The 20,026-nt window shown below is 44.3% G+C and overlaps 1 protein-coding gene across 1 annotated transcript in view; it reads right to left on the bottom strand.

The window, feature by feature from the left end:
- The window catches only part of LOC147880598 (uncharacterized protein C57A10.07), a 36,609-nt gene extending 27,534 nt beyond the window's left edge, over positions 1 to 9,075 (bottom strand). The window contains exon 1 of the mRNA XM_087370807.1: positions 8,353 to 9,075. Coding sequence (XP_087226933.1) covers positions 8,353 to 8,950 — 598 coding nt within the window. The 5' untranslated portion in view covers positions 8,951 to 9,075. The remainder of the gene's footprint in view (positions 1 to 8,352) is intronic.
- Between the last annotated feature and the right edge of the window lie 10,951 nt (positions 9,076 to 20,026).

The following is a 20,026-nucleotide window of genomic DNA, read 5'->3' as shown; positions in this document are numbered from 1 at the left end:
ACAAGTCATGCCAGTGTGAAAGTACTTCAACTTCAAAAGTTGAAGTAAGCCAAGTAGAAGAGAACACTTGCTTAAATTCCAGCCAAGTAGCAGGTGCATCTCCATGAAGCATAAGGTTGGTATACCACTTAAGTGCATTGCCTTTCAAAAATGTGGCAACCTTCCTCATCTTGGATGCTTTTGTAAACAAACCCCCAAGAAATGCAGCATCAAACTGTTGAAGGAATGTGAGGGCTTTGTACCTGTCCTGTACTCCATTATATGTCTCAAACTTGACATGAGAACCACCATCCTTAAATTCTTTATATCCATTTGATTTTGGCTGTCCCAAAGATGGCTGTATATTTGCAGCATTCCCTTCACTAGGGAGAGCCATGATTGGCTGAACATTAGGCATGGGAGCATATGATGTGGCTTGCATGCCTGGCTGCATTCCCACATTGTCATACATGGCTTGATTTCTATGCCCAATTGGCGGTGAAATCAACATAGCATCAAAGATAGAATCTATACCAAAATATTCGGGTTGCTGCCTCAAATATGGCTGAGGTGGTTGAGCCACATTTATGGACTGCACATTATTATTTTGAGGAGTAGAAGTACCCAAACCAAGGCCTTGTGCTGGCTGCTCATACTGTTGCACTGGCTGTACTTTTTGTACCTCTTTCTCAAGGCTCTTTTGGGTGATTCCTCTCTCTTGGAAGTCACTTTCTGAGTCATTTTTGATGGCTGTCCCTCATGGGAAACTGATGCATGAGTGTACGGTCCGCCATGAGAAGTTGATGCATGTGTGTACTCACTCTTTCCGTGCTTGTGCTTTCTTGATTTCTTCTTCTTCTTGGCATTTGTTTGCACGATCTGAGCCAAATTTTGAGCCAGCTGAGTCAAAGTAGTCACTGCACTTGCAAGCTGTGCATTCAACATAGTAGCATCATCTGACTCACTGCTAGAACTAGTATCACCGTTGAGCTCAGTTGTAGCTTCATGTGTGGCCTGCTCAAAAGGCATTTGTTGTGCTCCCTGTAGCTGTACACTAGCTGGATCATTAAGGCTTTCCTGCCTTCTCCTTTGAGGAGTTGTGGAGCTCTCTTGCTCATGGGTACTCACCATGTTTATGGTTGTAATATTCATCTATCAAAAAGTGCAGCAAAGATATCCTTCCACCAAACTACCGAGGCCCACCTCTTGAGAAAGAGTATGTGGTATCCCGGCAATGGAACCAATGAAACCGGCCTCTAATCACTCAGAGCGCAGTGGAACTAAACCTTTAATCACTTCAGCACTTATTTACAACTCACAAAGCATATATCACAACCATTAACCATTGCATGATCACCATTTGGCATTTACCCATTTGTTCACAAACAAAACCACTGAAAAAGGGATGGAGGCTAGAATGCCCCTACTCAACAAACCTAGACAAGTGCACCCGATTGGCCCCAAACACCGTGGCGCCCCTTTCGGTATTTCTTTATATTTCACAGTGAAATGATTACAAGTTGCATCTGGGAGACCTTCCCTGCAACTGAGCACGCAGCCCCAATTCACTAAGCCTTCGCAAGGCTTTCAAGCATAGAACACCATCACATAAGTGCACTTAACCCATAGGCTCAATCCAAAGGCATTCTCTTTTCTGAGTGCAATTCCATTGGCTGTCCAAATGCAATCACACTGCACCCCAATAAACTCTCTTTGAGTAGTTTCCAGATGGCATTCACAAAGCTTTTTAAAGCTCCAAAATAAAATCAGCAAAGTACCCAACCAAAGAATGACTCATGTAGCACTGCCTGGGCACCTGTGAGCCAAGAAAGAGGCGGCACACGAGGCCAACCAATAGCTTATGGCAAAAAGAAATTGCAGCAACAAAATCACAACTCACCAAGCCCTCAAAACTCGAACCAAGTCCTCAATCGCCAAGAGGACATAGTAGCCAATGCCCAATTGCATTCTCAGCCAAAGAGGAGTGCAAAAGCATGAAGAGAGAGCATTTACAAGAGCCGACCAACAAGAATTCCACTGAAAAATGCGAAAAGAAGCACTTCTGTCGCGAAGAAATGGGAGTTCTTGGGCTCAAAAGAAGCGTGCTTCAGAGAGGAATGCATTGAGAAGGTTTTGGAGAAGTTTCATCGCCGGAAAGTCCTCCAAAACTGAGAAAAACCAGTCAACCAGCATGTGGGACCACTCGAAATTCAACAGAAAGTTGTAGCTTTGCAAGAGGAGAGGCCCAGGAGGCGATAGAAGCAAAAAGGTCCAGAAAAAACCACTTTTGCAAATTCGACCAGCAAAAGAAGTGCTCAGCTCTGCCCGTCCTACCAAACGCACGGAGGGAAAAGCATATCACTACGAAGGGGAGGCAGAGAGGAAGCCATCGGGCCAAACGGAAGTCGAGGAATCCAACCGGGTGAGGAGTTATGAAGAAAAACGGAATTCAGCTGAAGAAGGCTGAAAAACCAGTCCAAAATCTCAACAAAGGGAGAAGATGAGAGAGAAAACCACACATGTGAAGTTTAGAAGGCCCATGAAGGTCCAGGAATGGCAAAGGAGCATGTAGAAGGCACTAGAGTCACCTGGAACTCTAGGGGGGCCACTAAAGGTACATGGCCCTCTAGGGGGCCCATTAAAAATGCCACATCGTCATTTCCCAACAACCACTCTTTAATTCCTTGGAATGCCTTTGGGCCTAGGGATTAATTACGCTTATGTGCTAGGCACCATGCCACATTTAATTACACATTATTAAGCCCATGCTTGGACTTTTAAAACCAAAGTTGTCACGGTCTTGTAGTACATTAAAGTACTTAGAATTTCACACCCCCGTGACAATATATCTTGGTACAAGGAATAAAATTCGCAAGCTTTAAAAGGAGTCATATGGGCTCAAGCAGTGCGTGGTGCCAAAGGACCAACTACTACCTTTATCGGATTGGATTATTTCATTGTCTATTAAAGACCAATCTTTTATCACTTTTCATAGAGTTGGTTTCTCTTTCTTGTCAACACCATCATGGATAGGTTATCTTGTAGGTTGTTTCAAAGCATGCTATAGAACATTACTTTTTGAGAAAAAAGTAACACGTAGATAGATAATGCATGGCAAATGGAAAGGATGACACAAGGGAGAAACCATTAATTCTCCAATTTAAAGATGCAAAAATGCAAAGCTCGACACAAACGGCAACCTTGAAAGGTATATAATTTATGCCGCGATGAGGATCTCACACCCATGTGGGTAAAGCGGAGGAAGAAAGGCATCGAGGAGGTGACGGAAGCTAGAACAAAGGGAATTGGGCATGGAATAGTCATGCTAAAGGACATGAAGACCACTCTCACCATATTGGGATAGTCTGCTGAGAGAACATCATTGCCCTAATTACTGCATTCATTACTTGTAAGGGGACTTTATAGTCCTTACTAGGTAAGTTTATTGAGACCATCTAAAAGGACACTGAGGCCTAACAAAGTTACATGAGAGTCTAGAAAGGGAATACTAGAGTGCATAGATATAAACTGGATAAGCAAGGTGTTGCCGTGTTATATTCCTAGTACCTACAATCATACATTAGAGTGATAGACATAGACAAACATGCTAATGCATGTCGATCCACCTTAGGAGACCCATGAGCACATATGTTTGTATTGCAAGTTGCTTTTTTACATTAGACTATGCAAAGAACTCCTTAGGAGGCCCACAAGCACGTATGTTTATAGTGCAGGTTGCTTTTTTACATTAGAACTCCCAAACCATGGAAATCTTTACCATTTATGGCATTGTACAAGGACATGCAAATGTTCTCGAACTTGGGAGAGAGATGTAAGTAGAGATCTTGCCCTACCTGTACGCCCTCATATGAGGACGACTACGGTGCAGTAGATCAGGGTAGATGCAAGGTAAATACAGGGTGGCCAGTAGATGGAGAGGAGCTCGAAGCTTGGGAAAACAGAGATGCTCGAAGCTTGGGAAAACAGAGATGCCCATGCCCTGGCATTGATCATAGGGACTACGGCGGACTCTGCACTTCCTCACATCCAAATGGCCGAGACGTCAATAGAGGCGTGGGCCATTTTGAAGGATCTATACGAGACAAAGAACACATCCCGGATCCTGCTTCTTCAGCATCAACTCTGCAACCTGGATATGGATGAGGGAGATCCGGTACATGACCACTTGACGAAGGTCAAGGTGGTAAGGGATCAACTAGCATCCGTTGGTCAAAAGGTGGACTCATGCCAATTGGCCTTGAAGGTACTGAATAGGCAACCACGGAGTTTCAAAAGCTTCGTTACGACTGTGACAAGAGGACAGAGGACCAAACCTCTAACTTTTGAGTAGTTGGGTCCATTACTGCTCCAAGAAGAAGCTAGGGAGAAGCTCTACAACAACGACAAAGTTGACAAGGCATTCTTGGCAAAGAATTACGCTAGCAAAGGGAAGGGCAAGCCTAACAGTGGCAAGTTGAAGAAGGATGACTCTGATGACAAGGACACTTCCTAAAAAAGGACGCAGAAGAAGTGCTTCTATTGTGACACGCCTGGCCATTTTGCGAAGGATTGCAGAAAGAAGAAGGCAGATCAAAAAAACAAGGAGGAGTCCGACTCATATTTAGAGGGTGACACAAAAGCCAAAGCTAATGTAGTAATCGAAGAGTTGTTCTTGGTGACATCTCTGTGTGTTACTGAGGTCAGATATGCTGACCTAGAAACCACAGTGATGATGTCTGACATTGAGATGTGGGTCGACGAGGAGTCAGAAGCCTTTGTGAAGTAAAGGACAGCATGGAGTGTTTGGTATCTTCCAGGTGCGTGGTTGTTGATACTGACACGAGGGTGGATTCCATTGAGTGCCCTGGGGTTTCATGTTCAGATGGATGATGTACTTCAGAAGACATGATTAAACAGGCTATTGGTATGTGCCTCGATGAGGTGCATGGTTTGCTTTCAGAGCAAGCACACAACCAGTACGACGATCTAGTATGTACTTGATGTTCTTCATTTGAGCCTTTATAGCATGCTATGGAGAGAACATGCTCTTCAACTGTCTCAGGTAGTGCGAGATTGGAAGGAATTGGCCTTCTTCGAAGGCAGAAGGGGAAGTGTGGGCGCTTCTTCAAATCTCGGATACAGATTGCTGGAACACGATGGACAAGGTGTACTAAAGCCACAAGAGTACCTGCTTGAGAGCTCAATGAGAGTTCGTGGTCCAAGTTATCTGGAGATATTCACTTGTTGCGGACCTTGCCAAATGAAGGATGGGTTGAAATAGACCCTCAGAGCATGGTGCCTGGAAAACTCTAGGTTGTTCACTCATTATGAGGGGGACAACTGGAAGATCGTGGCAGCTGGATTGCTTGAGTTCAAAGGCAGGAACGTGACCGAAGGTGAGGTGGACCTATGTTCCAGGATGGTGTGCGGAGCCGGAACCAAACCTAGTGGAGCAGGAGCCACTCGATGAAAAGCCAAGAAAAGATTTCGACATCGAAGTGTTCCAGAGGACTACAACCCGGGAGTCACTGGAGCATCATCATCAACATGTTGGCATTGAGCCGAGATGTGTCAGTGAGAGGGGGTGTTAGAAAGGTCACCTCCCCATCTGTAAGCCTCCATATGAGGAGAGCATGGGGAGGTGGACCTAGGATCTGAGAGATGGTCACATGGTCAACATGATGGTTGCCGTGAGGGCAGGGATCAGACAACAATAGAGAGAGGGAGGGCAGCACCTCACAGCCAAAGAAAACGAGGGCTAAAAAGGGCTGCCACATGGGCAGCACATGGGCTGCCATGTTGGCAGAGGCGCAGCAAAGCAGGCGGGTACAGGTTGGAAAAGGCGCCTTCAGAGAGCAGCACATGGGGCTGGCAGAGGAACACAGGTAGCAGCATGAGCAGGGCCAATAGGTGCCTGCATGGGGGACCTGGAGCAGCAGCATGGGCCTGCAAGAGGCGCAGGAAGGGGCAAGGGAAGCAGCCCAAAAGGGTCTGCCAAAGGCCCTTTTATAGGGCTGGTTGGACCAGCCAACCAGTCAGTTTTTACAGACCGTTCTGGTCAGCCAGACTGGTCGGTTCTAGTCAGCAGCCCTTGGCCTCCAGGCCCTCATTGCTCATTCTCTCAAGCAGCAAGCAGGAGCAGCAGGAGCAGCACAAGACCAGCACTTGGAGCCTATCCCTGGAGGACCAAGAAGGCTGAGGAAGCTGCAGACCTATCTCAAGGTGCTGCCTACCTAGGCTGATCTACAGGCAGTAAGGTAGAGAGAACCATTCTAGATAGAAAGTCTACAAACGCTTGAGGTGGAGCACACAAGCTCGAGTCTAGAGATAGCTGGCAAATAGGAGAAGTACCTTGTGGTAAGATCAGAGGACCACACCATTGGTGGGACTCTGCATCTCTCTCTTTTGTATTGTGTCCATAGCTTTGGACGGAAATATATTATTTTGGTGTCTTCTATATCTAGCTGGTTCATTGTCTGTTGATGAGTCTACACATCTATCCTATGCACATAAGTTTAAGAAGTTTGTGATTCCACTCCCCACACCACTGTGTGAGCTCCTTGGCAATTCTATCAGTCTTCCGCTGTGCGTACCCTCTGTTGGTCGATTCCTAACACCTGGCCTGTAGAACTGCTGCTGGCTGCAGGGCTAGAACCTCTGAAGGTGGATGAAATGGACCAAGGGGCTGCCCTTGTATAGGGCCCTTGGGCCCTAGATCTGGAATGACCAGGGCTGATCCCTGTCCCAACCAGCACCAGCTGCTGGGTAGGCCGCAGCCAACCACCGACTGCCACATGGCGGTCTGCCACGTGGCTACTGACGTTGCGCTGATTGTGCACCCGCTAACTTGGTGCTGGCTGTGCGCCTGCTGACATGGCTGCCCTGTGCAGCTGTGGTGCGGCTGGCTGCTTGGCAGTCCATGTGGCAGTCAGCTTGCCACGGGCTGAGGATGCCCATGATATCGTGCTACCAATGAAAGCTTAGCCATCTATCAGCAGAGATGTACGCACCACAAAAGAGTTGATCATGTACAATGGATTGAAGAGATGGCTTGGATATTAGGGATGCACATGCCACGTCTATGGTTATAAAGACAGCATGGTACACTGAATATCGACCTCCTGCTTTTATTTCACAGAATATTGACCTCACATTCCTCCCTTGTATGTCAGGCACCGATCACTCACACTTATCCATTCCACCTTGTTGTACCACAGTCCACACAAACCAGTCCCACAGTTGCCTCCACATACTACCATTATTAGTTTAATCCGACGCTAGATGGCATTTAATTGCTATCTACAAATACTCCCAGAGAACATAGATAAACAATCAACACTAGATGCCAAAGCCAAGCTTCTCACACATTCTATTCACACTGCTGCACAACACTCCTACCTTAAACAGAATGTCCATGGTTATGCACCCAATGGATCTGAGTACTACAATGGTTGGTATGATGATGAGTGTAAATCAATTTGGTGATGCTGCCGCTCCACCACCAAACAAAGGCTGCCCAAAATAAGGGATAAATTACAAAAACTTACCAATTCTTGATGTGGGGCAAGAAACGACAACTTGTAAGACACGAGGATAAACTCTTGAGCATCTTTATAGTAGCAATCCAAGGAATTTTGGATGAAAGTATTTAAAAACAGGTCACCGTGTCTATGCTGATATTCTATATGCCATATCCAACCAGCCCATATATGGCCTCAATCATATTCCTCGCCCCACAAGCTCCACATGCTTCACCACAACTCGTCTTAAAGACTCTACTCGAAAATTACAAAAGGCAAGCCATAAACTCTTAACCCACGGTCGGAAAATGCTCACCCAAACCCTAGCTAAACTTTCAATCGAGGCCCTTTGGTAAATACTCTCTGGTGTCTTGGACCACTAATACCATCATGTTGATTTACAGAAAAGGAGACCCCAGGAATGCAAACAATTACCAGATTATCATCGCAGGTCTCTTGATGGCCAAAATGTGTGGATCAGAACTACAGGTACACATCTTATAAGTATATAAAGCGTGCAGTATGCGAGTGGTAGGCTAGACACGTTATTAGTGGGACCACTCCACCTTGGATCACACATTGACCCTTCGTGGACAATATTTCAAACATATTTTTGACTTTTTTCGATACCCATCTGTACCCTGTCATCCCAGTGCTTGTAGCAACTACAGGTTCTCATTCACTTCTTAGCACCCCCTCGTGCCATGTACCTCCTATTGCTTCGTCTCACATTACACGATAAACCCGCTTGAGATGAAGTTAATGATTCTCCTTGAGGAAAGGAAAGGAAATCTTATTTTCCAGAACCTCACTTCTTACCAGCTGATAAGAGATGTGATCACGAGGCACTTACCAAACCAGTTTGCCGATTCAGCGACTGTCCAGTAACTCTGGGCTTCGCTTCGAGGACCCGCATCTTTCCTCGTCTCCCCCCCGCTAAACAGAAGCAAAGCATTCTCATCCAAAGCAGCGGCCTCAACGCCAACTTTTATATGTTGAATGAACGTGGCAGCCTGACCCGGATGCTTCTGGTAGGATTCCAGGAACCATGAAGATTCTCCATCCGCTTTGTCACAACCAGTACTTGTGTAAACGGCATGGCCCGCGACCATGACTAAATTCTTGAGTTTTTGGTAAGGGTGTGATTTCTGTGAAGACCCATCAAAGTATACAAGCGGTCCATGTCCGACAAATCGCTCATAAACAACAATCAGCAAGATAATACAGATGCCCAGAGCGAGGGATCCAATAGAAATACACCATAAGGCGAATTTGTGGTCATGATGCAGCCGATGACTGATGTTCTGTATCAATTTAGTGAGCCCAAAACGCTTGCTTTTCCGTGTGCGTCGAGGGAGGCCGATCTCGACATCCATAGACTGGCTATCATCGGGGCTATCGTTACCATACATGAAGGATTGCTTGGGCTGCTTGTAGGAGGGCTTTAGCATGATATGTTTTCTATATCATTCCGCAATGCGAGTGGGCAAATCCAAGCGAGCTGTGCTTGGGCAAGAGCTCATGATTCGAAGGAATTCCGAAGGAGCCGCCACGTTCACACTTCATTTTGTGGGCACTCGGATCTGAACCTTCTTTACTGTAGGCAGCCTGATCTTTGAGTCCTCCTAGAGCCACGTGTCACAATTGGAAACTTGGATTTAAAAAAGATCCAATGGTGTAACATTGTTTATTGCAAAATTACAGGTGCTAGCTTTCTTGGGCTAAAGCATCGAGCTTTAAAAATCAAAAGCTACTTCAACTCTTTCCTTAGGTGTTAGCTTGGATTTCTCCAAGAATGTTGCTTCTATTGTGGAGCCATCGGAGCTTCATCGTAGTTGTTGTGGAGCCATCGTAGCTCCATCGTCACAAAATGCTCTCCCTATAACTACGCAAGGGAAGATTTGAGTCATTCCCATGGGCTGGACCTTCAATTTCGCTGTGAGTGTAGGAGGTTCTAAGAGAACTCGTCCCATGAAGTAAATACACAATCCGTGCTGTTGAGAATCATATAACAAGGTGAGGATTGTGGCCTAATTGAGATCTTTGCGGAGGCTCAAAGAAGAAGACTGACTATTAGAGTCATTGCAGAGAACACGAAGGGCATCAATTAGGAAAGGCGATGTTGGGAAACTAAAGCGATCCGATTTCAAGACTTTATTCGGGATAGGCAAGTCAACAGGGGTACTAGACCTTTTTTTGCAAGAGTGTAGAGAGGAAGCTTGGAAATGGAAGATAGGAACCTCTTGACGCAGCTGGGAGACAGGGAGAGACTGCTACGGAGGAAGCTCTTGAGGACATAGGCAAGCAAGGACGGGCTCGAGGCCCTGAGATAGAGACTACTGAAGAGGCAGAATTGTAGGAGGATGGCTGAAGGTCAGAATGGTCGAGGAGAGGCGTCGCTCCCAGCATCATGTTCTTGTTGGCTCGCACGAACAGAAAAAAGCTACTACTCGTGAGCACTGCGGAATAGTAGCATGTCTGATAACTGTAGTGACGGCTTTCATCAAGTTGGGACTGAAGTCAGCAGAGGGCAATTCGATGCTATCCGTAGGAGCCAAATTGTGTCACATGCATCTGTACTGGGCGCTGCCATCACCGTGGTTGCCATTTGCGCCTACGTCGCCCTATCACCTACGTGATCATCACTTCTAAGGTCTTCCCCCACATGCATCACTCTAGAGCTCCATCTTCGTCAATAGAGTGGTTAGTGACATTGTGGCTACTTAACGCAAGAGCCCTATGCAATGTTAAGGGAACATTGAATTCTATTAGAAGTTGCATTGGGATTGTATTGTAATTGCAATTGCAATTCCAATTCCAATTCCGCTAAAGCCTTGCACGATTGGAAGGCGAACATTACTGCTCTCTTACGCATCGTCTTCAATTTTATCACTGTCTGTCTAACTGTAGGCACACAGACATGAGGATAGAGAATTGGGCTACAATGTACTAGATTGCATTCTGAGAGGAGGAGGAGGAGGAGGAGGAGGGGGAGGAAGCAGTAAGCAATAGAACTCTCTTGATCTCCTTCGGTGCCACTTCGTCGTCCTGGGATTGCTGCAAAAAACCCATCAAGAAGCATTAGCGTAATTAACATACAGACTTCGTGGAGATTAAGAATGAGCAGATCTTGATTTAGGTACCTCAGCTCGGAACCCCAGCAGGAGAGCAAGGGCAAAATGGTCTTTGAAGGAGATAAGAAGCCGGGTGTTGAAGGCCACCCAGCACAGGTCGAGAACTGTGACATTGAGGTTGCAACCACTTGACATTACGTAACTATGATCCCGTCTCATGCGAATACAACCAAGTGCATGACAATTAAATCTTTCTGATAGTAAGGATAGAATGCTCGACGAGATGGAGATGATCTTTAGGATAGGCAGCCTATGGGGATGTTTTTACTGTTTGAACTAATGGAGACCACTAGCTCACCAAAACAATCGAGGCTTGTGGAAACTTGCAACACGTCGGCATCGTTATGGAAGAATAGCATAACCTCCACTTTAATCTTTCTTATGAAGACAGCGTCAGTGCCAATTCTAGAAGCAACCAAGGTAGGAATATGATCATGTCTAAATGTATCAGCATCGCAGATGAGATGGAGGGCACCACTGTGGGAGTAACCGACTTCTTCTATGATTTGGAGCTCATAACAACAAAAGTAAGCAGCTCGCATCTCTCTAGATTTCTCAAGGTAAACGTATCTGATGGTCTGCAGTAGGGACTTTTATGATGCCCAATCCTTTTCCATTCTCATCAAAACTACATTGGGTCCGAGGAACGTAATACACATTTAAAAACTAGTATCATGCTTTTCCAACAGGACCACTACTTGCAAGCTCTCTCTGAAGGAAACAGTAAATGCAACACATCAAACTTGCCCTTGTGGTCACTCTCACTTGCTTGTAATCTATTCTTACAATACTAATGATTTGTTTCTTAATAATACCATATTTTAATATTGTTTCCATTTTAGACATGTTTTTTGCATCTTTTCAAAAAGTGAAGCAGATGTACATACTTGGTGTGTACATGAATTTGGATGCTTAACTTGGAATACAAACACATCCATTGAGATTTAGGTAACGTGTCATTCTCTTACATATTTGTGATACTCAATCTTGACGATTCCAATCTTGATGCATGGGGAAAGGCCCGTTCCCTCGGATTATAAGTCTTTGGGGAAGGAAGCATGCCACCTCCCCACCCATAATATGTGTAACCGGCTATATAAAGTATATTTTATATATATATATATATATATTATATGTATGTATATATATGTTTTGAATCTCACCTTGTTTGTTGAAATTTTCTTTTGCATATTCTAAACTCTTATATGTTTCTCTATTGAGGTACTCGCAAGAAGGGCACACTTACAAATATCTTTTTTTTTTGTTTTCATCCATCTCCTTGAGCCAAGTGTAACAAATATGAGTCCTTAGATTGATTTTAGCCCTTACGAATATGAGCCCTTAGATTGATTTTAATTAATGTCAATCATGAAGGTTTTGTTCAAATAGCGTAAATACTCATGGGTGAAAGCATATCTTTGCTTTTTAAATGCAAAAAAGGCAAAAAGCATACAATTTTGATATTCTCAACATACTTTTTTCATTTCAATTTAAAACATTGTTAATTTAAATCGACTTATTATAAATTCTGTAACATGTGGACTCCCTTTATATAAACGCATGAGGTGTATGAGTTTGGAATAAGAAACATGGGCAATCATAGGAGCACTCTTAAAGTATTGATGTGTGTGTTGCAGTCATCTTGTACCCATCCTCTCTCTCATTGTGCTGAGTGCCTCCATAATTCCTCCTCTCTTGTAGTATGTTGTGTTGTATGTTTAGCATTTCACATTGTTGTGTGTGTCTATGTGCGCACATGCATGCATGTGTATGCGTTTGTGTGCATGTGCACGTGCATGGGTGTGCATGTGTGTGTGCATGTGTGTGTGTGTGTGTGTGCGTGCAAGCGTGTGTGTGTGTGTGTGTGTGTGTGTGTGAGAGAGAGAGAGAGAGAGAGACAGAGACAGAGAGAGACAGAGAGAGAGACAGAGAGTTAGAGAGAGAGAGAGAGAGAGAGAGAGAGAGAGAGAGAGAGAGAGAGAGAGAGAGAGAGAGAGAGAGAATAAAGCAATGGAAGCTATGAGCTCATATTTGTATGTTTGATCAAGGAAGGCCACACACATATCAGTTGATATGCAAGCGTTGTTTTGCTACTCGTAGTTTTTGGGTGCCTGTATGCTTCATCTTACTCTCAATCCCGAGGGCCCGCAAGGTTTATTGTGGATGTATGCTTCATGATTCTTTTTTTTCCTCACATGTATTTGTTTTGATGAGCCTACTTGTATTTCTTTTGTTGTGTAGAATATGGGCATTCATGTAGCAATTTTCATCCCCTTTTTTTCTTTTTTTTTGAAGAGCATGCCACCTTATATTAGTGGGGACGTCACCCCCCGAAAGCAGACCACTATACAAAAATGGGCTAACCAAAAAGGGTTTCCTACCCGTAGCCTACAATACTCAGCAACAACCAAGTAAACCACAGGAATAAGGTAACTAACATCATGCAAGCATAAGGTAACCAAGGACTCTTTCTTCTAGACCATTGTCCACAAACCATTTCATATCTCCACCATGGACCTGACATTCAAATCACCTAGAAGTCATTTACACAACAATGACAAATTTGTAAGGCCAACATCTGGCACACCTAGTCCACCATACAACTTGTGGGCCTTTAGCACTTCCCAGGGAGGGATATAGTGTAATCGCCGTCTCTCACTATATTGAGCCCACTAGAAACCTTCTCCACAACTTTTAATTTAATTCCAATGACTCCTTTTAAAGTTCCACCCAAAAGCCAAATAGGTTGTAGCAAACATCAAGCACATGTTGGATGACATTTGAGGCATAAGCCATGCCACCTCTAGAAATTCTCTTTCAACTTGTCCTTGAACCACTCAAAACGCTATCTAAGGGTGAGGCCTATTCTGTGGGGGCCTCCCATATATGCGACTATAGGTCCTCTCCCAATCCACTTAAGCAGCTTATCTTGGCAAAGAAACTAAGTGGAATCCCAAGTGCATTTAGACCACGAAATCAATAGAGAGAGCATCAAATAGGTTCGCAAATCTCTCTAGTTCTCTTCAAACAAAGCCACAGTATATTCTTTGAATAGCTTTGAGCAAATTCTCTTACTTAAAAGTAGCACCAATCTTGGTTCCTTCTTCAACTCCCCTTTTCTTTGATGGCCTATCAACGGCACCACACTCAAAGCAAATAGCAAGGGAGCTAATAGACATCCTTTCGCAATAGATCTATAATGAGTAAAGTTACCTACACCTACAACCCCCTTCAAGCATAGGATGGTAGGAGCCTTACCAAAGAGGGTTTTCAACATACTAAAAAATGGAGTACCAAAGCCTAGATGATCTAAGATTGCATAAATATAATCCCATCAAATCCTATCACAGGCTTATCTAGGTCAAATCCATAGAGGCTACACCTTTGACTAGTAGAGCAAGCATAGTCCGAAGCCGCTATGACATTCAACATATTCTCAAATATATCCCTTCCTTTAATGAACCCATTTTGCTCTTTCTCTACCATTGACATACCTCCAATGTACAAACTTCCCTGATTTTTACTACCAAGGCTTTGGCCAACAATTTGTATAACACATTCAGCATTGTGATTGATCTCCAACTGAATTTGAGGTAGGGTGTACCTCTGTAGAGATCTCATATATGCACTTGAGGTCTGGAAGAATTTTGTCCAAGGAACCCGAGCTCGAGGATAGTATTATTTTACTATGCACAACCCCCTTTCACCCCAGTTTGGAGTGAACTCCAATAGGGAGCTCAATTCCCAGCTCTCTCACTGTTAGGGCCCTGACATGGGGATCCCTCTAGCTCTGACAAGACCAAGAGCTTGAATGAGGAAATGCAAGCACCCGCTGGCCTAAGGGCTTCTGAAGCCCCCTACACCAGCATAGCTCCACCTCATTCTCCTACTCCTTTTGTAGCCTCTAGGTTAAGAGGGACAATCCAACATGTTTGGACGGTTGGGCCGAATGGATTCAGCAGAAATGGAGAACCCCTTAGCCAATATGTCCACAAAAAGGGGAGGCCAGCAACAACCAGCCCCTGAGCCACAAGCAGTGAGACTGAGGCCGCGGACTTCGATCTCATAGTCTTCACTAGACACCCTAATTTAGAGTGCATGGAGGACAAATCCCTGTGGATGAGGGACTTCATAGGGCAAAACCCTAGCCGAAGAAATGCACGAGACTTCCAAGGGGGAAACTCTTATGAACTTCTGACCTTCCAGGTGCCCCCAACATTCATTGACTATGTGCCCTCACAAGCTCCACATTACAAACCAATGCAAGGAGCCTCCATGCAGATGCCTGGTAACGCCACGTCCTCCGGGAGGTCGGCAGTTTACTCCCACAGTTGCAACTTCGATGTACGAGGGAGTAGACTTCACAGCCCCAACATCGATACTGGCAACCCAATGGACCCCACTACCAGGGCAAGGCTTGAGGCCATCTCTACGACCACAATAGTGCATCCTCCACAAGCTTCCCAAACAGTGCTATCGGATGAGGCAATGTGCATCATGGTGGATGCCGCACTAGGAAGGGGGGACGCCCCACCATCGATTGCACCCATATTCCTAGTAGGGATCACTAATCCCTCTAAGAGTCGATCCATAGCCATCTCTAAATTGATAACTAAATTTCTTAGGGAAGAAGTCCGGTCTCCCATGTGGAGCAATTTGAGCAAATATGCGAGGCATTCGGTGCTCTTGAAGATCTGGAAATGATTAATGCATTCGGCCTCAACCTACTAGATGGCAAGGCAGGCCAATGGTACAGGGCCCTCAGCCTGAAGGAGAAAGTCAACTGGGAGGCATTACAAAAATCCTTCATTGTAAGGTTTGCTCCTAGATAATCGGACTTGATGCAATGGATGTTTCAAGAGGAGCCAATGCAACAGAACCTAAGAGAGGAGGAAGACGGCTTCAAGGATCCACTATTGGTGGGGAGGGTGATATTTCTGGCTTAGCGGCCTTCCTCTCTACAAAGGTCAAGATGTCAATCGCATCCTTGTGAAGGGGGAATCCTACCCTCTGGCAAGACCGCTCAAGCTGGATGAACGGGCAATTCCTGGCCCAAGGTCCTACTAACCCTAAAGATGACCAACCACATAGGAGAGTTGGAACCTACCTAAGGTCCCCATCAATAAGTTAGGCCAATACTTCAAAGGTGATGACACTAATGCAGCTATCCCCATAACCTTCCGGAACCAAAAAGGTTGACGCCATCCTAAATGGGGGAGCTGGTGTGAGTGTCTACACCAAAGAATGTTGGGAGATATGGGGAAAGCCTGCCCTTGAGTGAACCCATCTAGTAGTAAAGCTAGCCGACAGCAAAACTATTCAACCCCTGGGATTTCTCATCACGGTATAACATTAAGGTGTTTGGTTTCATGTACCCCATTCAATTTGTGGTCATGGACTTCACCCAGTAGCCCGGATATGAAGCCATCCTAGGTAGGCCCTTCCTGTGAATGTCCAAACTCGTACATGATTAGTGCCTGGACAAGATCTATTATGGCGTGAGGAGCAAATTGTGCGAGTGCACCTGCGTACATACAAGGCCCACCCATTGTCATGACACCTATTTTCTATGAAACTGACACAATCGACAGGACCGCGTCAATAAAACTATTCCAAACTTGTGAGAGAGAAGGCAATGGGAAGGAGGCAGATGAATTCTGGTATGCCCCCTCTCCCCAAACCAGAGTTCTCTCAGAATTGGATGCACATTCTAGCAAACATTGACATCTTAAAAAGAATAGGGTTCCAAATAAACCCCTGAGCATGAAGAGTTGAATACGGTGGTACCCCTCAAAATGTTTAACATGCTCACACCCGTGAGGTGAGCAGGGGGCAGTAAGGGTCAAATCAGACCTCCATTGGCTAACATATGTGGGTGTCACTACTGCTCACCATGAGTTCTCCTCCAATTGGGGATCTTGGTTGAGTAAAGCTACCTCTCCAGTTGGCTCCATGAGTGCCATGAAGGAGCCCCCCTCAGGTCCGAAGCCCTAAAGTTTTAAAAGCCCAAAGGCTTCCACCAAGGGCAAGGGGGAAGCAACCCAAAAGGGAGTGGAGGAGGAGGATGAAGAAAAGGAGGACCTGCAACAATAGGTACCTTCCCATTAGAAGGCCTACATGATATAGGATCGCAAGATCTTATACCAGTAGGCCAAGAGAACCCAGGAAGAAGGGTACTTCCAACATTAAGGAAGTAAACCTAGCATCAGAAGGGGCAAACCCACAACCAATATACATAGCAGATGACCTCACCCCCAATGAGGAAGCCCTCCTCTGAGAGTACAAGGACTTCATGGCCTGGAAGTACACAAACATGAAGGGTGTGTCGATGAAGTTGTGCAGCACACTATACCCATGATAGATGATGTCTGGCTAGTGCAACAACATCCCTATCCTATGAATCCCAGATATGCACTCATAGTGATGGAGGACTCATAGATGCAGGATTCACCTATGAGATAGAGCATACAGACTGGGTGTACCCATTGTGATAGTCCTGAAGAAGAATGCAAAAATTTGAGTCTCATTCGAGTATGTGTAGACTTGAAAAAGATCAATGCTGCCACAAAGCGCAACCACTACCCATTGCCTGGGTTCTCGGGATACAATCAGGTATCCATCACCTCGGAATATCAACATAAAAGTACCTTTGCAATCGAGTCGGGTGTGTATGCAGCCAAAGTGATGATTTTTGGACTTACCAATGCATCTGCCACATTTTAGTGCGGCTGATGATCACCGCCTTCAAGGAGTACCTAAGGGACTTTGTAGAAGTCTTGTTGGATGACATGTGCATGAATTCGACATGGGATGATCATCTGAGATACTTGAAGCTAGTCCTTGAGAGGTGCAGGTTGTACCGGATATCCCTGAATCCTCTCAAGTGCAAGTTTTGGGTCAAACACGACGTGATTCATAGTGTCCAAGAATGGCATCTCCACGGATTACAACAAGATAAAGCTCATTCTAGAGTTGCCCCCTCCCATGAATGCTAAGGGGAGTACAGTGGTTTACAGGCCATATGGGTTACTATCGAAGGTCCATCCTGTTCTACGCAGACATTCCTAACCATCGTACAAGTTGTTAGTAGTCTTTGACTGGACCGAGGAATGTCAAAAATCCTTCGAATCCCTCAAACTAGCTCTAGCCACCACAGCACTGGTATTGCGGGCCACGGATAGGAATCTAATATTCCACATCCACATAGATGCCTCAAAATTTTCCATCGGATGTGTGTTAACCCAACCAGGGGAGTACAACGTGGACTACCCAGTGTACTTCGCTAGCTGACAATTAAACGATGCCAAGGTTAGTTACACTACAATAGTGAGGGAAGTCTTGGCCATGGTTTACGCAGTTAAGAAGTTTGGCATTACTTGCTAGCCAACAAGTTCATCTTTTTTGTTAATCATCAAGCATTACTATATCTGGTTAACAAGCCCTACATCATGGGACACATAACAAGGTGGATGCTAATCCTTCTGGAGTTCGACTTCACAATCATAGTACATAAAGGAAAGATCCACATCCTAGTCGACCACCTCTCAAGGATTCCCAATGGGGAAGCTCCAATGGGAGTCGAGGATGACCTCCCAGATGCTCCCCTATTTCTCATTGACATAACTCCAGAATGGGCAGCCGAAATAGGCCATAGCCTGGCAAATGGGTTACCCCTAGGGACAAAACCCTTGAGAGGGTCAAAGCCCACAAAATCATTAAAGATGCAGCACCATACCAACTAATTGTAGGCCAACTCTATTGCATGGGCAAGGATGGCATCATACACAGGTGTGTGTGTAAACATGAATATATCAACATGCTCAAAGAAGCCCATTTAGGGATAGCAGGCGGTCACTTCATCGTGCTGACATTATGGCATGCAAAGTGTTACATGCAGGCCTCTTGAAAAGGTACCTTTTTAATATATTGGATTCACTTAGACTCCTTTGACCAAAAAAGAATAGGAAGGAGGCAATTAAAGCATTGGAAAAAGTAAATACTAATATCATACATGGGTCTCGATGGAGGAGATGTTCATATCACAACAGACCTTAACAAGTCAACATGGAAAAGATGTTCCTATTAAGCCATCTATTGATGTAGTCAAACCTAGAAGGTTTTTACTATAATCACAAAGAGAAAGAAATCTTGGCAGATGATCAAGATATTTTTTGAGAGTGAAGTACAGGCTCATACATAATGCTATCAAAGATCATGAGGCAGATGGTGCTACTCAAAACATTAAAGCAGGAGTATGGAAATCATTAGAAAAGCTATTCATACTTTGTGACAAAAGACCTCAAACAAGAATGATCAACGTGTGTTATAAGAGGAGCTACAGAATTTTGGAAAATCAATGAAACAAGATTGGACAAGTTGCAATATAGCACACTACATGGTAAGAAAAATTAATTCGTCCTATCAAGAAGATCTTTTTGGAATCTTCTAGAACAAAAATAGGCATTAATATTTTATGTGATTGTGGCATATTATCTATAACCACCTTTTGTATTTTGTCAAAAAATATGGATGCCCTGCAACACAGAAAATGGAGAATTCTCGCTACACTGCATGAAATGTGTTTTTTTGACAGACACAACAATTTCAAAGAGCACATAAGGAAAATATTGTCAAAGAAGTATTTCAGTGGATCTATAGAGGTATAATACAAAGGCTACAAATCAAGGCTCCTTCTATCTATTTGACCTTAGGAGTTAAGCTTCCTCTTTAAACCTTACAAGATGGTGCTTTCCATAATCATCCAAGTGTAGAGGACTTTTAATACCACATGCACATTCATATGCAGTGTAAGTGAGAAAGAACCCTAGCCGTTGGCTAGTGTAATACCCAAAAATGTCAAAAGCAAAAAAAAAAACAATTATAATAATTGTCTTTTTGCCAATTCACCTAATGTCCACCAAGAGGCTGATACAAACACTTGAAGGAATAAATTGCAACCTCTTTGTTGTTGCTTAACTGTCTATGATAAATAAGGATCTTGGTAGAAAACATCTTCTTGCTATCTGCGTTAACTAAGAATCTTGGTAGAAGACATCTTCTTGATATAGTGTGAAAAGTCAAACAATTGTCCAAGACCCCTTTCTCTGCTCCCAATTGATCTTTTAAGAAAGCTATTGATGTCCTCAATATACAGCTACAATGTCAAACATAATGTTCTAAGAAAGCTACAACACAGAGCATAATAAAAAATAATCTAACAAAAAAAGGAGTGATAGTTTATTTTCATGTTGTGTCGAACATAATGTTCTAAGAAAGCTACAACACAGAGCATAATAAAAAATAATCTAGCAAAAAAAGGAGTGAGAGTTTATTTTCATGTTGTTGCCATCTTCCAAAATTTGATCCTTCCAAAAGTCAGTGCTTCTTTCTATG

The sequence above is a fragment of the Dipteris shenzhenensis genome, chromosome 32, assembly GCF_047967505.1.
Source record: "Dipteris shenzhenensis isolate YYH24624 ecotype China chromosome 32, Dip_SZ_1.0, whole genome shotgun sequence".
NCBI lineage: Eukaryota > Viridiplantae > Streptophyta > Polypodiopsida > Gleicheniales > Dipteridaceae > Dipteris > Dipteris shenzhenensis.
The sequence above is the reverse complement of the archived record's forward strand: the minus strand, read 5'-3'. Positions and strand labels throughout refer to the sequence as shown.